Raw genomic sequence first — 23,201 nt, 5'->3', positions numbered from 1 at the left:
CCCGTGATCTCGAGGTAATCGTTCATCGTCGGGGGGGGCTGCAGCCGAGGATACAGCCGAACCCGAGAGGTATAACCGAGCGACTTAATTACAGTCATCAGCTGGTAGCACGGACTGAAAAAAAAAAGAATAACAGAACGATTCGCGTTTCATGAGATGCGCGAGATATCGTACAGGTTCGTCCGAGAGTTGTTCGATACTTCCATTGACCATCTTTAGTCGATCTGCTCGATCTGTCTCGACAAGGCGGTCGGTTACAGAGACGAGTGCGCGGTTCGAGATAATCCGATGAAAATAAAGGATTGGTGGAAAAAAAGAGGGGGAGAGGATCTCCTCTCTAGGAGGGCCCCGGAAGGTGAAATTGAGGAAGTTGAGAACAAAACGCGCCTCGTCTGCCAGAAGCGTCTGCAAGGCTAAAGGAGCGGGAGACTGTACGATGGAAAAAAGGAGAGGCAACGGGAGAGCAAACCGGGAACGCGAAAGGAGACGCAGATTCGACGAAGACCGATACGAGCAGACGCGAGAGGAGAGACGAAGACAGAATCGCGGGTTTCGAGTAGAGAGAGAAAGAAAAACACGTGTACCAGTAAGAAGGGGAACGAAGAAAGAGAATGAGAGGGTGAACCGCGACCGAGACGATTCTCAGATATGAGAGAGAAAGAGAGTGAACAACTTTGGTCCACACTGGCGTGCGCGTATATACGACGCAGCGAACACCCTTTATACTTTATTTTGCCTCCACGCGAAATACCGGCTGAGTTACTCTCTCGAACGAAATAAAACGTGGTCATCCTTCTCTCTCTCCCTCTCTCCTTCTCTCTCTGTTCTTCTTCTTCTTCTTCTTCTTCTTCTTCTTCTTCTTCTTCTTCTTCTTCTTTCTCTCCTCTGTTCGGAAGAGAGGAACAACTCACAGAGGAACTTCCACTTGGCCTACTACTCCACTCCACTCGCTTACTCGCCACGGACGAGCTACCGGGGCTTTTCTTTTTACGCGAGCCACTTCCTGCTCGAACTTTGTTTTTCTTTCTTGTCCCTCGCCCCCGTCCGCCTCGTTCTTCCTTTCTTGCTTTCTTTCTTTCTTTCTTTCTTTCTTTCTTTCTTTCCCTTTCTTGTTGTTGCTCGACCAGACCCCGACCACGGGATTATGCAACGCATAACGGAGAAATCTAAACAAGCAAACGATCACGAAATCCACGTGTATCACCCTCCCGCACGATATGCTCGCGATTCCCTTTTCGTTCTTTTTTTCTTTCTTTTTTTTTTTTCTTTTCTCGTTACGCTACCCTTCCTCCACACGCGTGTCTCTTTCTTCGTGTTTCTTCTGCGTACAGCTACATCTACTCTCTACTACGTCGAGAGAACAGGCTCGTTGAATTCACGCTACGGATTTACGTACGTTTCGAAAGTGGCGCGCTCCAACGAGTTAGCCTTAATTCGAGGTTCAATCGCGGATCGGTTTTGTTTGTTTGGAAACGGCGATCGTTCCAATTGCATAAATTAACGCGGCACGAAATTCAAACGGGTCGAACGGGCCTCGTCACGGAGACATCGCTTGCAGTCTATGTATAACGCACGCTGGCTTTCTAAGTCTTGCTCGATTAGAAAGCGCCATTGGACACATCCGCGCCCGCGGATATCCTCTGGATATTCAAATCAGTCCGATAATCTGTCGTTACGCTTTTTCTTTTAATTACATGTTGAAAAAAAGAAAAAGAAATCGTTTAGAAGAAATATCGAAGTGCGAAATTTTTGTCAATTTTCCAAAATTTCCAATATCTGAGTCTCCCGTAGTCGTTAAGCTTCTACAAATTTTTATATCCTCAAATTTTCAATCAAATTAAAATTTCCGAATTTCTTGGGACATTGATCATCGCCGAACGCGGTTAATGAACTTCCACGAGTAATTCTATTACGACGGAGTCACCCTTCGCCGCTGTTCGCCTAACACGCGTAGGTACAAAGGGTAAAGAAACGAAGACAGAGAGGAACGAGTTCTTGCGCTCGAACTTGTCACGGGCATTCGAGCTTTCGCATAATATTCGTCGGTTTTGCTGGTCGCTGGGTTAAACCTATCGAGGTTTATATCAGCCATTTCGAGCCGTGACAAGCAACCTACGCAGCAACAGGTTAATCGCGCTCGAAAACGGACCACGAATGTTAAACGGCCGAATAATTTGTTACTTCCCTTGCCTCTCGCGATATTTCACATACAACCACCCTTACCATTCGGATCTTTCTGCAGTTCCTGATGTTCGTTGCAAAAGTTACAACAGCGACAATCGTCCCGCTTTTGTCCTTCGTTCTTTCTTTTTTTTTTTTTCTTTTTTCCCTCCCGTTCAATTCCCCGAGACCAATCGAGACGCGATCTTTTTTTAACGCGAAATCGACCGCGAACCCGACGGGCCAGACCTGTCCTTGGCGAATCGTTTAGCCGAGCTCGTACAACGTGCCAGTCAATCAGGTCGACGATGATCGATGCGCTTTGTTTTCGCAGGGCCACGGTACTCGGCCACGTTCGTTCCCTCCCGGTCTGTCAAACTGTTTATGTACGAGAGCCGTTTTTTACCTTGCACGCCGGCTACCTGCCAATGAAACGCCTGCCGACCTTCGAATCGGAGTCTGACCGTTTTTGTGCCGCGCGCCGGTAGCTGGTCCGTGTGCCACGGGCATCTCGAAACCACGCTCGAAATGCGCGTATCTAAATGGAGGCAATGCGGAGTGAACACGTACAGACAGGGAGGGAAAGCCAGCCTCCCGGCCGTGGTACAATCGTGTACCGGCCGTTTAAAGAACAGGGGTCAGGATTTCGATTATGGAAATGGGCGATGAACGCCGTTGACGCGCGAATAAATATCATTCTTTCGAGAGAGTGACGATTGGAACGCGGTGAATTTTGCGTAATACTCGAATACGGGGGAGACGAGAGTGATCATTAAAGATGAGAAACAAAAGTTGGCTAAACATTAATTGTAGTTCTACAAGTTTTGGGTGGACGAGTGATCATTTGTGGGACACTTTGCTTTCGTTCGAGGTCGTTGTAGATCGTTAGGATGCGTAGAATTCTGGACGATATTTTAGTAACAGAGAGACGACTGAAGTGTTGAATCATAATTCTAAGAGTTTGGCGTGATGTTAGTTGTAATAGCAAGTTCGATGACCAAGTGACCAGTGTAAAAGCACTTCACTTTCATTCAAAATTATCGAGGATTAGAACGAATCGTGTCCTGGACGATATCTTGGTAACGAATCTGGTTGAAGGTGGAAATTTAGTGATATTAATTGTATAATCATAGTTTCAAGTGATAGTTATTGTGATTCTAAGTTCGATGACCAAATGACGACTCTGAGACGCTTCACTTTCGTTCATTTTTCCCGAAAGGAGAAGACATGCGTACACCCCGGGACAAAGGGATAGCAAAAATCTAAAAATTATTAAATTTCCTTCTGTGAAAACGAAATCTTTCTTACATGCATTCTCTCGCAGTGCTTTTAACAACATGTAATATAAATATAATATAAATTAAACTTTTTGCAATAGATTTTGTATTATTAAAAAAAAAAAAGAAATAGAAATGTGATCATATTTAACAAAATGATAATTCACATTTCGTGAAAAATAATGGATAAAAGATACGAGTTTAATAATTCTTTAAAGCATTTAACAACGGCAGCCATTCTTTGAGCCATTCAAAGATTTATATAATTTCTTAATAATTTTTTGGCTTAGTTCTTTCCATTCCTTCTCAATAAATTTTTCATTAATATTTGCGAATTGTCTTCCATTCTAGTATACGGCCCTCGGCAAATTCTCAATAATTTTCTATAATATTTGTCATTGTAGAATTGTTTTGCAAAGTATCGTTTCACTGCTTCCGCGGTGTGCATGGATCATATTATCATTTTGAAAAATGTACTTATTTTCGACAATTCGTGTTAATTTGTTCGTCAATCATTTCAATATACATTTTACTCTTTATTTTCCTGTAATAAATTTTATTTTCATCTTACCTTCCATGGGTCGATGATACAAAATGTTGTTGCTCCTTTCTTAAATCGTGATAATAGTAGTGGAGGTCATCAGGTCCGTCTAAATTGAATCTCTTTTCATCGGTGAATATGACTGTTCGCCATTTCTTATTCGTATAATTATGTTTCTCTGCAAATTGCACATGGTACAGCTTATGATCTTGCTTTAACCAAGGTTTTTGTTGCAATTTTCATTGTTTCTGATGTTAACAATTCTTCAAATAACATCGAACATTCCTAAAATTTGTCGTAACTCCAGCTTTTTTTACAATTTGCTTCTGAGTCGAGCTTAAATTTAACGCTATGCGTATTGTAGCACGTTTATCACGAGCTGTTAGAGACTGCGGTCGTCTACAACTTCTTCCTTTTTCATAATAATCCGGATCTTTTAGTAAATTCATCACTTTACCACCTCTGTTAACTGTTTTGGCTGTCTTTGTCGCAGCGTAATGTTCCTCGTTTAATTTCAATATCGCGTGCTGGATTTCACTTTTACTCGCGACTCATTTTTACAAATTCATCACGTAAAGACGCACTTAATTGCCCGTATTTCACGCGAATGTTACGCTTTCGATAGCTTCTGTACAACTGGGGAGCGTAAATATTCAACTTGTTCGATCTTGTTCGCCTCGCGACCACACAATATTTACATTTTCGTTCGTATCTTTGGGAAATTGCGTCTTGGCAATGGCATTCATGCAACGTGTACATCCACGCCCAAGGATACTGATGTACATATTCTCTCTACTCTACGATACATAATATACAAAAATATAGAGTACGTTATCTTTATTTGTCCCGGGGCGTACGTGAAACACGGAGACGATTTGTAAATTAGCAAAATTGAAGAATCTCGCGAAGCATATTCGTAAGTCTGGTAAAAGGGTACGATAATTGCGTGAAAGCAAGTAGTTAATGAAAAAAAGGGGGAAAAAAGACACACATGCACACACACACACATACACACACACAAAATGCTCGCAAAGGGTGGAACGCGGACACGTATTATAATGGTGGGTAGAATTTTAATGAAACCAAGGCCCGTTTTATATCGATATGTTTTTTACAAGGATTTTATACGAGAAGAAAGGCACGCGCAAGAGAGGACCGCGATGTTTGCTCGTTTCCGTTGATTCTTCGTTGACAGGGAGGGAAATAGGGAGATCTCCTCGTATAAAACGGGCTCGTGAACGCTGATGAATGACGATTGTTAATTCTCTTAGCCGTAAATTGTTTTCTCGTCCGTAGGCTAGACACAAAGTCGCGAATTTTTTAAGGAGGAAGGAAAGAAAACTGTGCCGATTCTCGACCGATAGGATCGAATCATAAACACAATGATTGTCTGCCTGCAACTCTGTCTCGTCTGTTGAAAGGAAAAAATGAAAGAAAAGTATCTATCGGATCGCCGACAAACGATACGACGAACTTATCGTTTATTGGCAATCATTTTCATAGACCTTGCAGCTTACAGTTATAAGTTAACCGTGCATTAATGCAACGTACACGCATACACACACACACACGCGCGCGCGCGCGCGCATAAACATATACAGGATAATTAGGTTAAAATCTTGTAGCATTCATTAACCGTTGAACCGATCTCGCTCTACCGGTCGAGGGTTGCATTCGTCTTGTCTTAAATCCGTTTCGAAAGTTGTTTTGTTAACCATATGTAGGATAGAAGAACATTGTGATTGGTACGAATCGCAGAAAAATAAAAAGCGTCAATAAACCATTGGTCGATTAATACGTAGCATGTACTGTGCGGTGCCATGAGATCTTACGGCGGGAAATGGGAGAATCGTAAGATCGTTTCGAAAAATCCAGCGGCCAAATACCGCGGGAATTAGCGAATTGTAGTAGAAAAAGAAAAAAAAAAAAACCAGGTCCAATTTTTATAAGGCGAAAGAAATAAATGATCGTCGGTGTTATAATGACGATGCAGAGGCGGAATGCACGCAGGAAAACGAAAAAAAGAAAAAAAAAGAAAAAGAAAAGAAAGATGTAAAACGAAGCGAAGAGCAAAAGAAGAAGAGGGAGAAACAAAGACAGTAAATCAAATATACGTATTACTATATAAGGGTCGCCGTAGCGAAACACAATTGAAACGCGAATGGAAATAAAAAAAAAATAAAGAGAGAGATAGAATGATCGTGGTGAACGCTTTTCTGTTCAAGTTTTGTTACACACAGCGATTGCTAGCGTTGTACATAGGATAATATCGCGCAGGCGCTCCGAACTTTGCAAGCATCTTCCACGCTCTACCGAAGAATACGTAATTCAGTGTGACTTATAGAAAGGAAGAGAGGGAGAGACAGGGAAAGAGAAGAAAAACAAGTGAGAAAGGTAGAATGAAAGAAAGAAAGAGTGGCAGAGAGAAAGATAGTGAGAGAGAGAGAGAGAGAGAGAGAGAGAGAGAGAGAGAATATGAATAATATCTACAATTTTAATGACTGTTTTCAAACTCGTTCCGACAATGTATCGATAAGACAAACGCGAGAAAGTGACAATCCCGAAAGAGAAGAGAAGATTTTCGAGCGAGACGGAAACGGTTTCGTTGCACATACACGCTTCCATTTTTTATTAGAATAAACCGTTGCTCCGGCTAAACGCCGTGTAACTAATTATATCACACCTGATTTCAAAGATTTTCAGCATATTTTTGATACGTTGAATTATATCGATACAGTGTATACAGATATACCGAGTGACCAACTTGATCAGCCAGGCCATCGTTGGCACGTCCGAACACTCACACCAACTAATCATTTCCAACGCAGATCATTCGATATTGCTCTTAAACGACCAACAATAGTTCAGAGGCTTTGCCTGAGAACAGCAACGTTCGATTTTCTACAGGTTGATTTGTAAGATGCTCACTCGAAGTTTTCAAGTGGAATCACTCCGGGGCTTAAAATCGAAGAGATCGATCAACGTTAATACATAGACCATAGAGAGATACCATAGGCATATTTAATTATACATTGAACAGATAGTCAGAGCTAACAAATATAATCTATGAAGATTTTAAATGACTGACAATTACTTTATCAAGGTCTTTCTCTCTCGCGTTTTCAGCTTCGCGAAAACGGATTTCAAAGATTACGTTTCACGTCGTTTTTCGAGTTAGCCTGTACTGAAAAAAAAAGAAAAAAAGAAAGAAAAGAACGATCGAAGCTACGTACAATAAACCGAGAGCTGTTTCTGTGCTGGCCTGAAATCTATCTTGAACGAGGATTGTTCGACTTTTCCACGCGACAAACAATGTTCATCATCCTTTTTCGATAAATTAAGACGGTTTCCCTCGTGAGATTGCACGCGTTACGACACGTGTCATTTAATCAAAACGTTATTGTAATTCTAGTACGGTAAGGCAAAACAAACAAACAAGAAAAAAAAATGAACAAAAAGAAATGAACGGGCGAGCGCGCGTTTTAAATAAAAAAGAACAAAAAAAGAAAAAAATATGAGGAGAAGAAGAAGAAGAAAGAAGAAACACATCGACTGATTATCGTTAAGGGTGGATTGCTAGAACGAAGATTAGCGGCGATTTTTATTGTCTGAAATTTTGCTATTTACTACAATGTACTAGGGTACGCTTGTTTCCAGACGTATCAAACACGAATAGGAGACACGGGACATGCTAATTTTCGTTTGGCCGTCCATTCCGCGAGACTTTCAAACGCACGACGACTTTTTTCACTTTCTTTCTTCGTTGTTTCTTGAGCTTTTCATCGATTCTTGGATCTCGAGTCTGTGGGTCGCGGCTGAGTCTTCACGGTTTCGATACGATTTAATCGAGTTTAGGATGCACGAAAAAAGTATTTCTATAAATATTATACTGTACAGCAATAAAGTATTGGGATGCATCGATCGAAATACGAAAAGGAGAGAGAGGAGAAGAAATTGTAACGAAATTTATAATGTGTCCATCTCGCTACTAGGAAAAGCGAATTAAAAGAAATATATTATGTATACAACAGATACAGGGTGTTTCAAGGTATATGCTGTTATATCAAAGAAACTATTTTCGGCTATTCTATGATCGTATATTCTACGAAGATTTATTACATTCCTTTTCTGTTCTTGACGAGAAAGGGAAAGTACTTCTTTGCTTCTTCAAATTCCACATGGTTCATCGAAAAATTCGCGTAACATTTGCCTCGAGATACCCGGTATACGAATATCGAGAACAATTTCTGAGACCAAGTCTATCGAGAAAAGAACGAATATTTGGTGAAATTTATTTAAAAGAGAAAACTTTATTTATACGTCGATGTTAATCACGATACTATATTGCTCAGATCTCTCTTGGTATACGCAACAACACACAAAAAAAGGAGCACTTTAAAGAAATAAAAAAAAAATAAAAAAAAAAGTGGGAATCACTAGTGTATATATACAGGACCACAGGTTCGTTAATTTTACAATACAAGAAACACGAACGTTCTTCAGATTAGAAAACAAAGGGACAAAACGAAATAACAAAGATACAAAAACAAACAAAACAAAAAAAAAGAGAAAAACGATGAGAAAAAAAAGAGAAGAATAGTGAATATAGTTGATGAATGCGTGTCTTGTTGCGCGCCTGACGGACCGTGACCGGTCCACGTTGTTCGCGGGTCCGTACGCCATGTTTTGGGCGCACAATCAAGGAAGTGTATAGTGTTTAAAACTCGCAGCAAAGAGCAGAACAAACTCTCCCCCTCAAAGCCCTTGTTACGAGCCAGCAGTTGAACAATGATGTCTGATTTTTATCGCCAGAGAGCAGTAATAGCACAAGTGAAACCGTTTCTAAGTACATTTGTTATACACGCATATTGTTATCATTGCCACGTAAAAGCAATTATTAACTCCATAGCCTGGGCCATTGTTAGGTGAACGAGAGAGCTAGAGACTGTTTCTTGAAGCTGGTTTGCATCGACTCGCCGTTCCCTTCATTTACTCTTTTGTGCTTAGCAGTTAATTCGTTTTGATATTTTCTTTCCGATACTATTGCGCGTTAACTGAACGGCTAATTTCTTGTGTTACACACACAATGCTATGTTAATTAAACCTTGTTTCATTCGCTTTTCTTTCCGTCAGTTGTGTATAATTTCCTTGAACGATGTTCCAGAACGTTTAACAGTACTATTTTGTTTTTAGAACTATTTAACAAAAAGAAAGAGACAGGTGGAACCTTTAAACTGAAGATTAAAAGAATTGACAAGAATATTGATAACACTACGTACTGCACACCGCGCAGTGAATAGTGTTATTAATAGAGAATAGAATATAGCAAAGAATTCATTATCTTAAACTTCGGTTTAAAGGTTAAATAAGAAACGTCTTTTGTCTATTTCTCTTTCTAGTTTTCTGCATTTTTTCAAGTTTCTAATTTTTAAAATTTACTCCCATACGTTTGAATTTAATTTCACATTTAATGTAAACCTGCATCAAGGAAAATACGAGAAAGAGATTATCATAATAACTGCCGATTACTCGGTAACAATGGCAACATACATACGAAGTTTGTAATCGAAATGCTTTATATTTTTACACCGAACAAAGCAGTATATAACGTACAATAAACAATAAAACATGTCCTTCCATACGCAACCTCAAGATGACAAATGTTAAATTTTTATTTTTACAACAGCCCACTATCACTTCCGATATCTGAGCTATATTCGAGCATATTCATAGTTGAGACTATTTAAGTAGGATTAATTGAGACAAAGTCGGATAGGAATTCATTTTAATCGACTCACAAGATTTACGATTTCTACTCGACTCGATCGTCTATTGTAATATATGCAATTATAAACAATACGACAGTTTACGCTAGTGATATTATTGTATAATGTCGACGTTTCACACGTAATACACATACACACACGCATGTACGCGTGCGCGTGTACATGCAAAACACATATACAAGAACATTTATGTGATCTTTACTGTGCGCAATATTTCGATAAACATTTTACAGTCGTTCGTTCGTTTGGTCGTAAAAAGAGAAAGATTATCGTGTTTTTGGTTTAAGTGAAATGGCAAGAAGATCTAAATACAGCGGTCTCAAAAAAACCCAAAAAAAAAAAAAAAAAAAAAAACGATCTGTCCAAATATTACTGTCTTATGCTCCATCTGTTGCACGATATACTTTAGTTCTAATATACGCAGCTCTCGTATATAATTCTTGTAATTTTCAATGAAAATCAAAAAGCGAAGAACCAATCGGTAACAAGATACGAATCTCATACATTGATTCATTAACTTCGTAAAAAGAAAGGGATGTACATATGTATTTAAGATAGCTATATATTATTATATATACATACACACATAACACATCAAACACCTCACATACTTACATACGTGTAATATGCGAAGGTTCTCAATGTGCTGTTAATTGCAATCAATCCAATTGTTAAATACTTTTATCATCACTCACCTTTTTGACGATTGTAATCAAAATAGATCGATGCCCGAACTCTGGTTAGCAAATAGCGTGACATTCTTCGTTTCTTTCTTCGTATTCGAATTTTGCACCTGTAAAAGAAACTTTCATGAATTACTTGATCACATGTATTTATCTAATATTTCTTGATACTTAATTCATTCTTGTACATACTTGGTACTTTAATTACAATCTATTTCACACCAAATAATCGTTTTTATATTAATTAAATGCATTTTCGTTCACAATTCGACTTCGACACATAACCGAACAATCGTCTGTTGCCAACTGAACATTTAAAAATGCTGTTATTTTAAAAGCGCGAAACTATTCGACCGTTTGAATATCGAACAGCACGTGTGACAACCTTCAAGGTAATAGCGCCGATAGCCAATTAGGAAAGCGCCAAATTCAAACGGTTCTTCACTCTCTTCGTGTTTTTTTTTTTTTACAATCTCTTTGAAGAAATTGTCGCAATGCTCGTTTAATTGGCAATCGGTGTCGATTACTTAATTTCATGATCTCCTACAGGGATTATCGATTACAAAGTGGAATTAACAAAAATTTCGTTTATAATATCGAATAAGATTTGAAAATATATTTCCCGAGAATGATCGTTCGAAGAATGCAGATTTTTCTTAAATTACGAATGTACGTAATACCTCAGAGTCATTACGATATCAGTACGTAAAAATAACGAAATATTTGTGATTCGTGATGTATCGTAGATTATTACCGAGATATTGGTAATTTCGTACGACAAATAATGAAATATATACGAACCTAAGTATTTATGTACGTCGACAAAAATTACGACAACCATGGTGGATTCTATGCACTTCCCTCTCACTGTAAAAAATATTATTCAAGATATTAATCAGGTGTCTTGAATTTTCGCGCAAGTTTCATTCGAGAGTTGTTACTAATGTCAATCTTCGATTATATTCTTCTTAGGATAAGAATTTTTGTATTATGAGTTTAAAGTACTGTTTCTAAGGTTAATTACGAAGACCATTGAAAAAGCATTAAGGAATAGTTTATGTTTTTAAAAATATCTCGAATATGTCGTAAGGACAACCGTACTGACCTGTACGTGAAAGTATACGTATCCGAAGGGAACTTTAATCTTTCAATATCGCGTAAATACGAAGGAATTTTCTTCGAATGCGCAAATGTCTTGCAGCGTTTTCAAATTCAGTGTATTTTGAATCTGGTAGGAGAATGGGAAAATTGCGCGAGAATATTATTGCAAATTGTAAAATCTCAGATTTGTAATTTTTCATAATTTTAAACGAAAAAAAGAAAAAACAAAAATATAAGATAAAATTCCGTTTCTGAAATTTGATTGAAGAAAGTTCCTTCGTAATATTAGACGCGTATAAATAAACATTTTTAATATTTCACATTTTATCACAATCTTCATCGAAGTCGTTCAAATGCGAAGACAGTCTTTTTCGTCTCGAAGATAACATTAAACTTATTTTACACGCATCGAATGTTAGGACTGTGTTCGTATTACGATAGTTGTTAGCAAATGAACGTTTCTCGGTCCCTATAAAAGAAAATAATCATAAAAAAAAAAAGAGATCGAATTTTTCGTAAAGAAAGAGTACACATATACACGCTTAATGGGAAACATGTATATGTACTTAAAGACGTCTTTGTGCAAAATTGATGAATGTTTTACGTGTACTAAAATGTTCCCTTTTAATCCTATTAAGACTTACAAAATATGAGTATTATACTTTACTTGTATATATACATATGTGATAAAAAATATATATATATATACACCTGGTTTTTCATGTCATATTTATATTACGTCCTTGCAATTTTTTTTTTTTTTGTATTAAGCAAAGTGGAAATATGAAGAATAACACACATATTGTTTATTACAAGTGAATATCTTTTTTTATTTATTAAAACTATTCGTTGTATTTTCAACTATTCTTCAATGACATCCACTTTCCTACACATTATATTCCAACATATTATGTTCTTCCAAATTATATGCTCCTTGAAGCTCCAATCAATATTGTACAACTAGTATTTAAAGTCTTTTTTTGATATTATTTTTTGAATACCAAATAATATCAATTTTAATTTTTTAAAATCAATTTCTTGGATAAAAAATAATTTACTTGGACAAATTTTGTCTCAAAATATTTAATATAAATTTAAACATTATTGAATTATATCACATTTCTCTATATTCTGAGTCTGAAGCAGTACTGATACTAGGTAAAGTACTATCGCTCCATTCAGGATGAGGATAACTCCTCAGTGGACTTGGTACATTGACTGGAATCCGACTTTGCATTCTTATATCTTGGACAATATTCTGAAATTGTTCTGTTATGTTACAGTCTATTATATTATCAGGCAAACTTTGTTTTTTATCTGATTCTACAGACTTCGTCATTCTAGCTAATTCTTTTATAGTGTTCTTTTCAATGGATAAATTTAAATGTTCTGATGATATTTTATTCGTATCTTTAAAATTGTGTAAATTATCGGTTCTTTTATTACTAAACATTAGTGCATCATCTTTCTCTTGATCAACTGAAAAAAAAGATATTAGATTTGTAATATGCTATGATATAAATAATACATACATTGAATGTACTTACCAGATTTATTAATTTCTGTGCAACCCAAATCCTTATACGAAGGTAAAAGGGTAAGTGAAGATTCTCCAGCAGGTAAGCTAATGAACTCTAAATCTTTAGTTGAAGACTCCTTAATATTTTTTATTTGTTTGTTTCCCAAATTTTCGTCTTGGATTTTTGAAAACACTGGTATTTTATTTGATTTATGCAAGAAATCCTGCACATTTTTAAGTTTGGACGCATCATGATCCACCGTGGATAAAGAAATATCAGGCACATCGTGCCAAGAGGTATGTATATTGGAATCATGTGAAGAGGTAGAAGTACGTGATGAACATAGACGTTGTTCATGTACAAATGACATTTGTGGATTTAAACTTTCTTCACGAATATCTTTTAAATTACTTAATTGGTCTGCCACGCATTGTAACTCCCTACGATATATAAAGTATAAATGTAATTACTTTATAATGTCATTAAATTAGATTGAAATTAAATAATGATTCAACTAACTTGATTGTATTACGGTGTTCGGTTAATAATGAATCTTTGTATGATGATAAAACTGAAAGTTTCTCTTTTTCAAGTCTTAAATGTTGCATCTCTGAATTCAATCGTCTTACATGTTCTGTTTGTTCAGCTAAATTCATTCTTAACTCTGCTACAATTTTTTGAGAAGATTCATAACCATTCATCTTTTCTGTTAATTCAGTTATTGTTTTATCTCTGGCTTGAATAGTTTTTATTGCCTTTTCTAATTCTTGTTTTTGTGTTTTTTCAGTCGTTTCTAGATCTAATTGCCTTTCCTGAACATTACTTAATAACAATCGTTGTTCATGAACTTGTCTGCTTTAACAATATATTGTATAAATACATAAAGATGATTACAATATATATATATATATATATATATATATATATATATATATATATTGTGTATATATATATATAAAATAACAAACATACCGTAGTAAAGAATCTCTTTCCTCGCGTATTGTTTCATAAATCGAGTTTATTTGTTTAGTTCTTTCTAATTTAGCTTCTAAATCCTGCTACAAACAATTCCATTTTAATACACAAAATTGTCAGCATCATTACTTTTTTATTTTTAATAAACATACCACAATAGGGGATCTATTGGGTTCCATTGATATTCTAACTAATGCTTGCTCCATATTAGCAAGAATTTCATTAGCTTTATCATCCTTAACTAAGTGTACTAACTCCTTTATTAAAAAATTTAATGTACGAACTGGATTGAATACGCCAAATTTGTCATCAGAGTAATCATATATTCCATCACATTGTATTCCTTTATCATAAACTACAACAGATTCCACAGTACTTGGTATTGATATAGTTGATGGATTTGTAGTATGTGGCGTGGATTTTACATGTTCCTCTACTCTTTTCTGAGAAGTTTGTTTGACTGGAATTTCATCTAAAAATTTGTGCTACAGAAGAAAGTTAATTTTTGAATTGCTTGTGCAGATTATATGAATATGAATATAAGAATTAATACTAACATCTAGTTTCTGATGATTCGAAAAATGTTTCTTAGTTTCTTTAGTTTCACTATCATGTTTTGATGATTTTGAACCTGATAAGCTCACAGTTGGTTTTATAACAGCTTTATTTTGTTCTCTGAAAAGCCTACTCCAATTTTGATAAGTATCACTATTGCTAGGTCTTTTTTTCTCTTCTATACTTTTATGACTAGTTGGAATGCTGCTAACCATGGTTGATGGACGTTTAATTTTCACAATTATTTCTGTATCTGGCTGCAAATGCATTACATAATTAAAATTTAACGATAAGAATACCTGTAACTATAAAAATATTCAAATTATAAATTACCAAATGGTGGTTAGTTTCCACTGTATTTTTGTTACTTCGAGTAGAAACAATTTTCTTGGCAGAGTTTGTTTTGTTGCTCATTATTCTAAAATGGTAGAAAAATATGTGTTTTTCTAATTATATTAAACAAGTACTTAAATGTACCAACTCATTTCCAATTACTATGGACATAATTCATCTAACCTAATATTGTAATGGATTCATTCTTATTATACATCGCATAACGTACCATAATATATTGTAATATTTGCCAGCATACTTGTCCTGGCGGTTACACTATATACACTATCTTGTAGGATTGAATAATTTTGAACAATCATTTTACAGTAATATTACATGGAAAAATGTAATAAAAATATCTATATATTTTCCTTAGTTTTAAGATTATTTTTTATATAGTTCAGTAAATATTGTATACTTTATATCAACTTCGAATTTGAAATTACAATTTTTCTTTATTTTTGCGCTTTGCATATAAAAGTAATTAAAATCATACAAATACGCGTTTCGAAACAATTTGAGGATTTCCTGTTTCCGTGTTACGATTCAAATAAGCATATTGTCCTGATAATTTACCATACCTTTTCTACTTCTGTATACATGTAAATACTTACATATTTTTTTAAAATTTAAATCAAATATAAAATTAGTAATTATATGAATTTTTATTTTTACAGTCATATAAAATAGTAGTGTAACAACTTGGTATAAGTCAGTATACAAAAGTTTTGAATATATTAAATTAATTTTGTGTACTTCCTTAGTTTTATAAAATATATGACAATATATGTATTTGATAACTAATTGTAATAATACATATATTTATTTCATAATAAAATTATATAAAAATCAGATTTAAAATATTGCAAGATTATTAATTACATAAAAATTACATAACTATATTATTTATTAGAGTTTATTAATATACTGTGAAGTTTATTCCTATGTTCACCTAAAATTTCATAAAACTTATTAAAAAATAGCTTAGCCGATTCCTCTATATACATTTTTCTTCTCTGAACTGCATTCAATTTATCTATTGCTTCATTTAACTCTGCAGCAAGTTGTTGAATATTTGGCATTAAATCTTGAATTTCTTTAATATCATTCTGCAGATTTTTTATTTGTTCTTTTAGTTTTGCTTCTTCGTGTTTAGCATCAGTTTTAATTTTGCTCATCAAGTTTTTCTTCTCCTTAATTTTATTGGCAATATCACTACTTTCATATTCTAGAATTTTTATTCTCTCCTGAAGATTCTCTAGTTCATTGGAATTTGATTCTAACAAATGTTCTTTTTTAATAATTTGTGACTTCAATAATTCTTTTAAATCATTCATTAAATTAGCTTTTGTAATTAGTACTTCCATAATTTCAGGTTGCAATATACCTTTTTCTGGCATTTTCAACTCTTCTAAATTCACACCAATATCACCACTAAGATGCATAAATATTTCTGTATTATATGTTAAAATTGCCTTAGTTAAATTATTATTAATAGATGCTAATTTAATATCCATAGTGTATAGTTCTTTTTGTATCTCTTGTAAATGTTCATCAAATTGATGCATATAGTTCTGAATTTCTGTACATTTTTCTAAAATTTTATCTCTTTCTATCTTGGACATTGGTTGTTGTTTAATGATAGAAAGTAATTCATCATGCTGTGTGTTTTGTAAACAAATTTGTTCATACAATATATTGCATTCTGCTTTTATTTGATCTGTTTCAAAATTAATTGTTTTTATATATTCCTCTTTTGCATTGATATCACTCAATTGCTTTTCTTCATCATTTTGTAAAGATAAAAATACTTCTTGTAGATGTTTTATTTCTTCATCTATTTTATTTGAATCTTCTTTAGCTGCTTTCAATTTAAGCAATTTTTCTTCTAATTCAGTACGTGCAATTTTTAAGTTTTCTTCATTTACACCTTGTTGTTCTTCAATTTCTTGTAAATATTTTTCAACCATTAATGCTTCTTCATCCAGTTTCTCATCATTCCATGCGTTATAAAAATTTAACATTGAGAAAAAAGCATTTTTATTAATTTTAGCTTCTACTTGATTCCCCACAAATGGTAAATTATCTAAATTATACTTTTCAAAAGCCAGTTCTCTGATCTCACAAATTTCTACTAGCCAACATAACCAGCCTAAAACATTAGGCCAAGAATGCATAGCATTAGCTGTTTTTAACCATGATTTATTAACAATTCCTGGATAGTGGAGTTTTTTTGCAACTTTTGGCAGTTCCTCTACATAATTTGTGATTGTAAAAATTTGTTTAATATCCAACATTTTTACTAAATATGCTGAGATTTCAACAAACATTTTTAAAGTAACAGGTTTTAAACTTCCATTGCTATTAAGCATAGAAGAACACTGATTTATTGCCAAAAAGTTATCAATTTTATTAAGCATATAAGTCTGATATGCTTTGTCTGTTAATGGTCTTGTATCTTTTCTCGAACCTTTAACAGCTATATTGCTAGCATTGTCAGCTGATAAAGATCTACGTCCTTTGGAATGTCCTGTATGAATTTTATTTGAACTTCCTATTATAAGACTTGGTTTACTAGAATTTGTCAATGGTGTTTTTGGAGTTGTTGGAGCATGACAAATTGAAGTTTTACCTATGAGAAAACAGTAATAAATAGTAATAAACTATAAATAACAAAACAGGAAACAGTAATAATCAAACATGAAATATTTATTACACTTTAAACACATTTTAAATACACTTTAAATACATTTTAAATATTTACCTGTTGATTTTAATCCTTTGATACTTATTCTATCACATGAAGAAGCTCTCATTCGAGGTCTTGGTATGTGAGAACATTCGTTTGAGGAAATCCTGGATTTTAATGTTTGCGTTCTTCTGGATTCTGTTCGTAACAAACTTTTGTCTTCTCTATCAGACAAACATATTCTTACGGGATTTGTAGATGATCTACGTCCTAGAGAGTTACCTGGCATTTTGATCCAGGTAAAATTCAATTTTACGTTCAGAAACTACTCGAATAAAAATTATACGAAAATACTTTTAATATTCGAAACAACATAAACATTTTGAATTTCGTCGTTAGCCATAGATGCATAAAACATAAGATCGGTAACTTGAGTAGTGTATATAATACGATGTAGTAGTTCATTTAAAACTCGCCTATTAAAGATATATAAAATAATTTGAAAGATTGTATTTTTTATTGTCATTAATTTATATATTTACACACAAATTTAGTTATGATAAACTAAAAAATAAAATGAAATATTAAAATAATACAATAAAATAATGTGTAATAGAAAAACATTTCAATAATCTTGACATTATCTTGTGATTTAAGATTTCTAGTAAAGGGTTAAGGATAATGTTTATATTTATTTAAATATAATAAATTGAGATATGATATTTCCTACATGGATAAAATATTTCATTATTAATATGTAACATGCAGTAATTTTAATATTTTCTCTGTGATATGAAATACAATATATACAATGGAAATAAAATGTATCAATTTCAAATTATAAATTCTTAGATGAAGGTATATATTTTAAAAGTTGTAAATATGAATATAGTACAAAAACTAAGCAAGAACTAGCAATGTTAAGAACCTTATATAAATTAACTTATACATTTAAAATAAAGAAGGTAGATATCATGTAACTAATTAACCTTTTTTTATTTTTTTAAAATAAGTTATCATTTATTAATATAAGAGAACATAATTTATTATATAATTTCCATAATTTGTTGTTATAGAATTTATGGATTCAGCCATTAAAAATATGCTCTATAACGACAGAAAGCAATAGTGAAAATGTAAAATTTTCAAAATCCAAAAGCTCAATTTTACAATTAATAAATACAAGTGGTTTGAAACAATTATCACAGTAAGTATATAATTAATATTATTATGTAAATGGGTACATTAAATCTAATCTATTTAACTTGTTCATTTTAATATAGATTCATAGAAGCATCACATGCTAAAACAATAATATCAATCCGTAAGAAGGATGGACTTTATAAATCATTAAATGATTTATCATTAAGGACTGAAATAAATAATGATGTTTTAGCTAAATTTTATCAAACGATCAGTAATGAAATCCCTACGCATATATGGAGCAAATATATAACACCTAACAAAAGAATAGTAAAAAAACAGTCATACATATTTACATTATTTCTAATAATGGAATAATATTAGTTAAAAAAAATAAATAGTTTCAGATGCCAGCAACAACATTGGCTATACATGTAGGTCCTTCTGCAATAAATTGGACAGTTGTAAATTGTGATTTTAAGATATTAGATTGGGATAGCAGAGTTTGGCGGAATGAAACTTCAAACATTACAACTTATGATACAATCAACTTGGTAAATGTCTTAAATGTGATATTTTTAAATAAAAAATTTAATATTTTATTTAACAATTGCTTTTTATTTAGATTGCATCTGTTACTCAACAATTACCAGTATGTAATTGTTATGTAATGGAAGAAATTAAAATGATAAAAAATAAATCAAGTAATTTATTAATACAAAACCAGATAAATACTGGTATTGCAAGCTGTCTTAAATTGATAACAAATCAAGGTATATTTATATTGTATTATTAATAATGTATTAGGAATAAATAATGTTTCACATTTGCTAAGATTTCTGTAATATAAATTTTTTAGGAACGAATAATTCATCAAAAAATAGATTATACTTATTAAAATCTTTCGCTTCAGCGCGCTATTTCCATCTTACAATTGGTTCTGAAGCAGTAAGTACAGACTATATTATGAAGAAAATACTAAGTGATACTGATGTAGATGATGAAATATTACAGCGTGTAAATGTAGATGAGAAATTGAAAAGGAAATACAATAAAATGTTTACAGATGAAAAAGAACAGATAGGTTGGTCTGTATTGAAAGCTTTAACATTTATGTGTATAGTTGACAGATATAATAAATATGTATAATGTTAAATATTTTTACAATAAATGTTACAAATATCATAAAAAAAGTCATCAAAAATAAAAAAAATAAAATATAGAACAAGAAAAAGAGAATTATGTTATACAACAAAATTTAGAAATATAAAAACTTTTATAAATAAAAGTCATATTTTCATTAATAGAAAATTCTGTTCATACTTGATATAATCTATTAATCAAAGACATAATAAACTCAGATTAAAATTAGTTTCATGTTAGTACATTATTTCTCAATATTATTTTATTTTACAAATAAATATTTGCTATTTCCTTTACAAACAAAGTACTTGTATAATATATCCAAATTTTAATATACCCTCAAAAATTATTTTTAAAACAAATATGTACATATACTAAGAAATAGGGTTCAAGGAAATCTTATGTCGTTCAAGGCTTAGAATTTCAAGATCAATACAATGTGTATATTCATTTAGCATATGTTAATTTTTATTATACTATCCATCCATAGTACAGTATTATTTAACATAAACTTAAATTATTTAATATAAACTTCTTTTAATTAAATAAAGAGGTAAGTAAATGTTGTTATAATGGTAGCAGTAATATTACTTACCACTGCAATGTACCAGAGCATCAAGTGAATATTCAAGAACAAGATATTTAAAAAATGACAAATTGTAACAAATTTATATAGACAATTAAAAATCAACTGATTTAGACAATACTTTTGTACTCAAATCCGTTCAATGTTAAATTAGATACATTTATTGAAAAGATGGTCACACCACTACTTAATCCGGCAGTGATGTTATACTGTAAAAGAATGTATCACTGTTTACTCGAGTATGTATATGTATAAAGTTCTCTGCTTGATGACGTTAAAAAAAAAAAGGGAAATATAACAAACAGGAAATGATAATGTTGATTTAACTAGTGAATTGGTACGTTACTCACGCATTTAATTGCATGTGCCAGTGTTTGTGTGTGTCTTTTGGTTAAACATTTGAATGAACGGGTAGAATAGTTGATTAAGATTATATTTTTTCATATATCAATACTTTATGAAACATATGATAAATTAAAGTTAACATAAAGATTTTGTACGCCGATCCCCTTGATAATCGTTTAATGTACAAATGATAATAATTTAGCATCAATTTTTCGATCATGTCACATATAATAATTTCTCTGAATCAAATAATAGAAGTATCAACCAGTACTCCATTTTACTTTCATTGCCGATGGACTACAGATTATCGAATCTGTTATCGAAACGACAAGTAAATACACTATACAATTGAACTATGTGATTGCACGCATCTTTTTCAATGTGTTACTCGCAATCGCATCGCTGTCAGGTTAACGCAATTAATTAAATTGTTAAAGTAATACCCGATCAGACCAGCTGGAAACGAGTCTTAACATATATGTATATTGATATATCTAATATATAATTCTGTGTATATAATATATCTATATATATATATTAATACGTATGTGCACGTTTGTATTACGCTACAACACATCATGAAACAAAAATTGTTAAGTACGTTATAATATTACTATTTCTTCTCGCCCATTTATACTTTACACGCACTTCCTTATTTTTTTTTCTTCTTTTTATTCTATTTTATTTTCGCTTTGTATAACTCGAGACTTCTTTACGCAAGCGTATACGTGTATAAAATCTAGATCCAGTTTAAAACGTACACATCATTTCATGGACCGTGCGCACCGAAGCGATATTACCAGCTCGCTTCAAACTAGTGCAAAAACGATGCGACTTGAGCATGACGAAATATAACTAAGGACAGAAAAGTGTGTTGTCTCTCGCAATCACGAAACTATGGCTTTATATTCAAATGGACACGCAATTGATGCAATTAATTATAACAATAAAAATTATACTCAATATTGTTGTACATAATAACATTACTAAATTATACAGGATGTCCTAAATTTCTTCCGCCAAGTAGTGCCAGTATATTCTACGAGTAACAATATTTAATTATATAACAACGAATTGATTTTTAGTTCAGTAAAACGAATAGATGAGCTATTTTTCAAATTGAATTTATTACATTGTGAATGCAATCTTTACAAGTAAAAACTATTGGCGTGCTATCTGTTAATTTTTGAGATTAAAAAATTAGTTTACTTTGTTTATCGTTGAAATGATTGCTCATTTAAACATTCTATCAAATATCAAACCAATTTATTATGACTATTATTATGTCATTTTCTTCTTATTTTTACTCATAAGATATATTGGTAGTATTTGGATAAAAAAGTTTAAGACATCATACTACACGTAGTAGCCGTCTTCGATCATTACAGAGTTTCCTATATTTGAAATTGCAATTCCTCATGTGAATGAAATGCACAATAAACGCTTGATAAATATATTGCGCGAATGCACAAAACGAGAAGAACGAATTACGATTCTAGATAGAAGCTCGATGCTTAAATATTATTAAATATATTCAAAACAGCTCGGAATAATCTAATTTAATCTTCCAGTATCTTTTTTTAATTATTAGATCGTTCAATGATAATCAATCATTTTCTGATGAACCTTGGTTCCTCGAGGACTTCTGCATTTCATAACATCTCTCTTGTTCTAACGCGTTCATGTTTTCAACATACAATACCCTGATAGGATTACAGTAATTCGATTTAATGTTTAGCATATCATCGAGAATCGTAATATCGCACGTTACTTGGTTCGCATTAAGATACTCTTTTCCCTCTGTAGACGCGTAATGCAATTCCAATAACAAGGTGGTCAACGAACTTTCACATTTCACGCATGCACTCGCTTTACAAGTTAATAGATATAGTGACATTAGAACAATCGTTTTACATGTTAAATAAAAATTACGTATCTACGCCAGTCTTCCACTTATTCTGCCGTGTGTATACAGAATATACTTATTCTGTATTGATAACTGCGTGTTTTTGTGTGTATTAGTTGCTCAGACGAACGAAATTAGAAGAATAATGTCTACCAGTTTTTATCAGCTTTGTATTTATCTTTGCAAAACGCTAAATATCGTTCAACATTCGGAAAATTACATACATACATATATATAAATGTATATGTGTATCCATTAAACATTCATTAGACAAGTAGAACAATCTTCACATGGCGCATGCTTGTATAATCAAAAGATCTAACAAGGCAAGGTATTAACATACGAAAAAACAGGAATATCTTTTCCGTAACGTTCCAGTTTCAATATGAAATATACCGCGATTAAATTTCCCTGGCCTGTATGCGATTTATCCGATACCATTTTACATCAATTCTATA

General features: G+C 32.8%; 3 protein-coding genes across 8 annotated transcripts; 1 reads left to right on the top strand and 2 right to left on the bottom strand.

The window, feature by feature from the left end:
• Positions 1-10,776: 10,776 nt before the first annotated feature.
• LOC122529854 (golgin subfamily A member 4-like) lies at positions 10,777-15,543 on the bottom strand. Of its 4 annotated transcripts, none has more exons than XM_043656332.1 (8): positions 15,161-15,543; positions 14,932-15,016; positions 14,601-14,855; positions 14,196-14,528; positions 14,041-14,126; positions 13,588-13,920; positions 13,096-13,508; positions 10,777-13,027 (listed from the first exon to the last, which is right to left on the bottom strand). In XM_043656332.1, exons 2-8 carry the CDS (start codon positions 15,010-15,012, stop codon positions 12,663-12,665), a joined length of 1,866 nt encoding a protein of 621 aa, XP_043512267.1. In that variant the 5' UTR covers positions 15,013-15,016; positions 15,161-15,543; the 3' UTR covers positions 10,777-12,662. The 4 variants fall into 4 exon arrangements, with proteins under 4 accessions (XP_043512267.1, XP_043512269.1, XP_043512268.1 ...); XM_043656334.1 differs by lacking the exon at positions 15,161-15,543 and adding an exon at positions 15,115-15,133; XM_043656333.1 differs by lacking the exon at positions 15,161-15,543 and adding an exon at positions 15,076-15,113.
• A 233-nt stretch (positions 15,544-15,776) lies between these two features.
• Positions 15,777-22,799, bottom strand: LOC122529853 (kinetochore protein NDC80 homolog). 2 transcript variants are annotated; one of them, XM_043656330.1, is made up of 3 exons: positions 20,502-22,799; positions 17,696-17,945; positions 15,777-17,563 (listed from the first exon to the last, which is right to left on the bottom strand). In XM_043656330.1, the coding sequence occupies exons 1-3, from the start codon at positions 20,520-20,522 to the stop codon at positions 15,834-15,836; spliced, it is 2,001 nt and encodes a 666-aa protein (XP_043512265.1). In that variant the 5' UTR covers positions 20,523-22,799; the 3' UTR covers positions 15,777-15,833. The 2 variants fall into 2 exon arrangements, with proteins under 2 accessions (XP_043512265.1, XP_043512266.1); XM_043656331.1 differs by having other exon boundaries at positions 17,696-17,902.
• Positions 18,441-19,919, top strand: LOC122529857. Of its 2 annotated transcripts, none has more exons than XM_043656341.1 (6): positions 18,441-18,478; positions 18,697-18,827; positions 18,904-19,093; positions 19,165-19,317; positions 19,389-19,536; positions 19,623-19,919. In XM_043656341.1, exons 1-6 carry the CDS (start codon positions 18,473-18,475, stop codon positions 19,910-19,912), a joined length of 918 nt encoding a protein of 305 aa, XP_043512276.1. In that variant the 5' UTR covers positions 18,441-18,472; the 3' UTR covers positions 19,913-19,919. The 2 variants fall into 2 exon arrangements, with proteins under 2 accessions (XP_043512276.1, XP_043512275.1); XM_043656340.1 differs by lacking the exon at positions 18,441-18,478 and adding an exon at positions 18,487-18,585.
• Positions 22,800-23,201: the final 402 nt, after the last annotated feature.

The sequence above is a fragment of the Frieseomelitta varia genome, unplaced genomic scaffold (genome assembly GCF_011392965.1).
Source record: "Frieseomelitta varia isolate USP_RPSP 00005682 unplaced genomic scaffold, Fvar_1.2 scaffold_312, whole genome shotgun sequence".
Taxonomy (NCBI): domain Eukaryota; kingdom Metazoa; phylum Arthropoda; class Insecta; order Hymenoptera; family Apidae; genus Frieseomelitta; species Frieseomelitta varia.
Note: the sequence above shows the minus strand (reverse complement) of the source record. Positions and strands in the feature narration are given on the sequence as shown.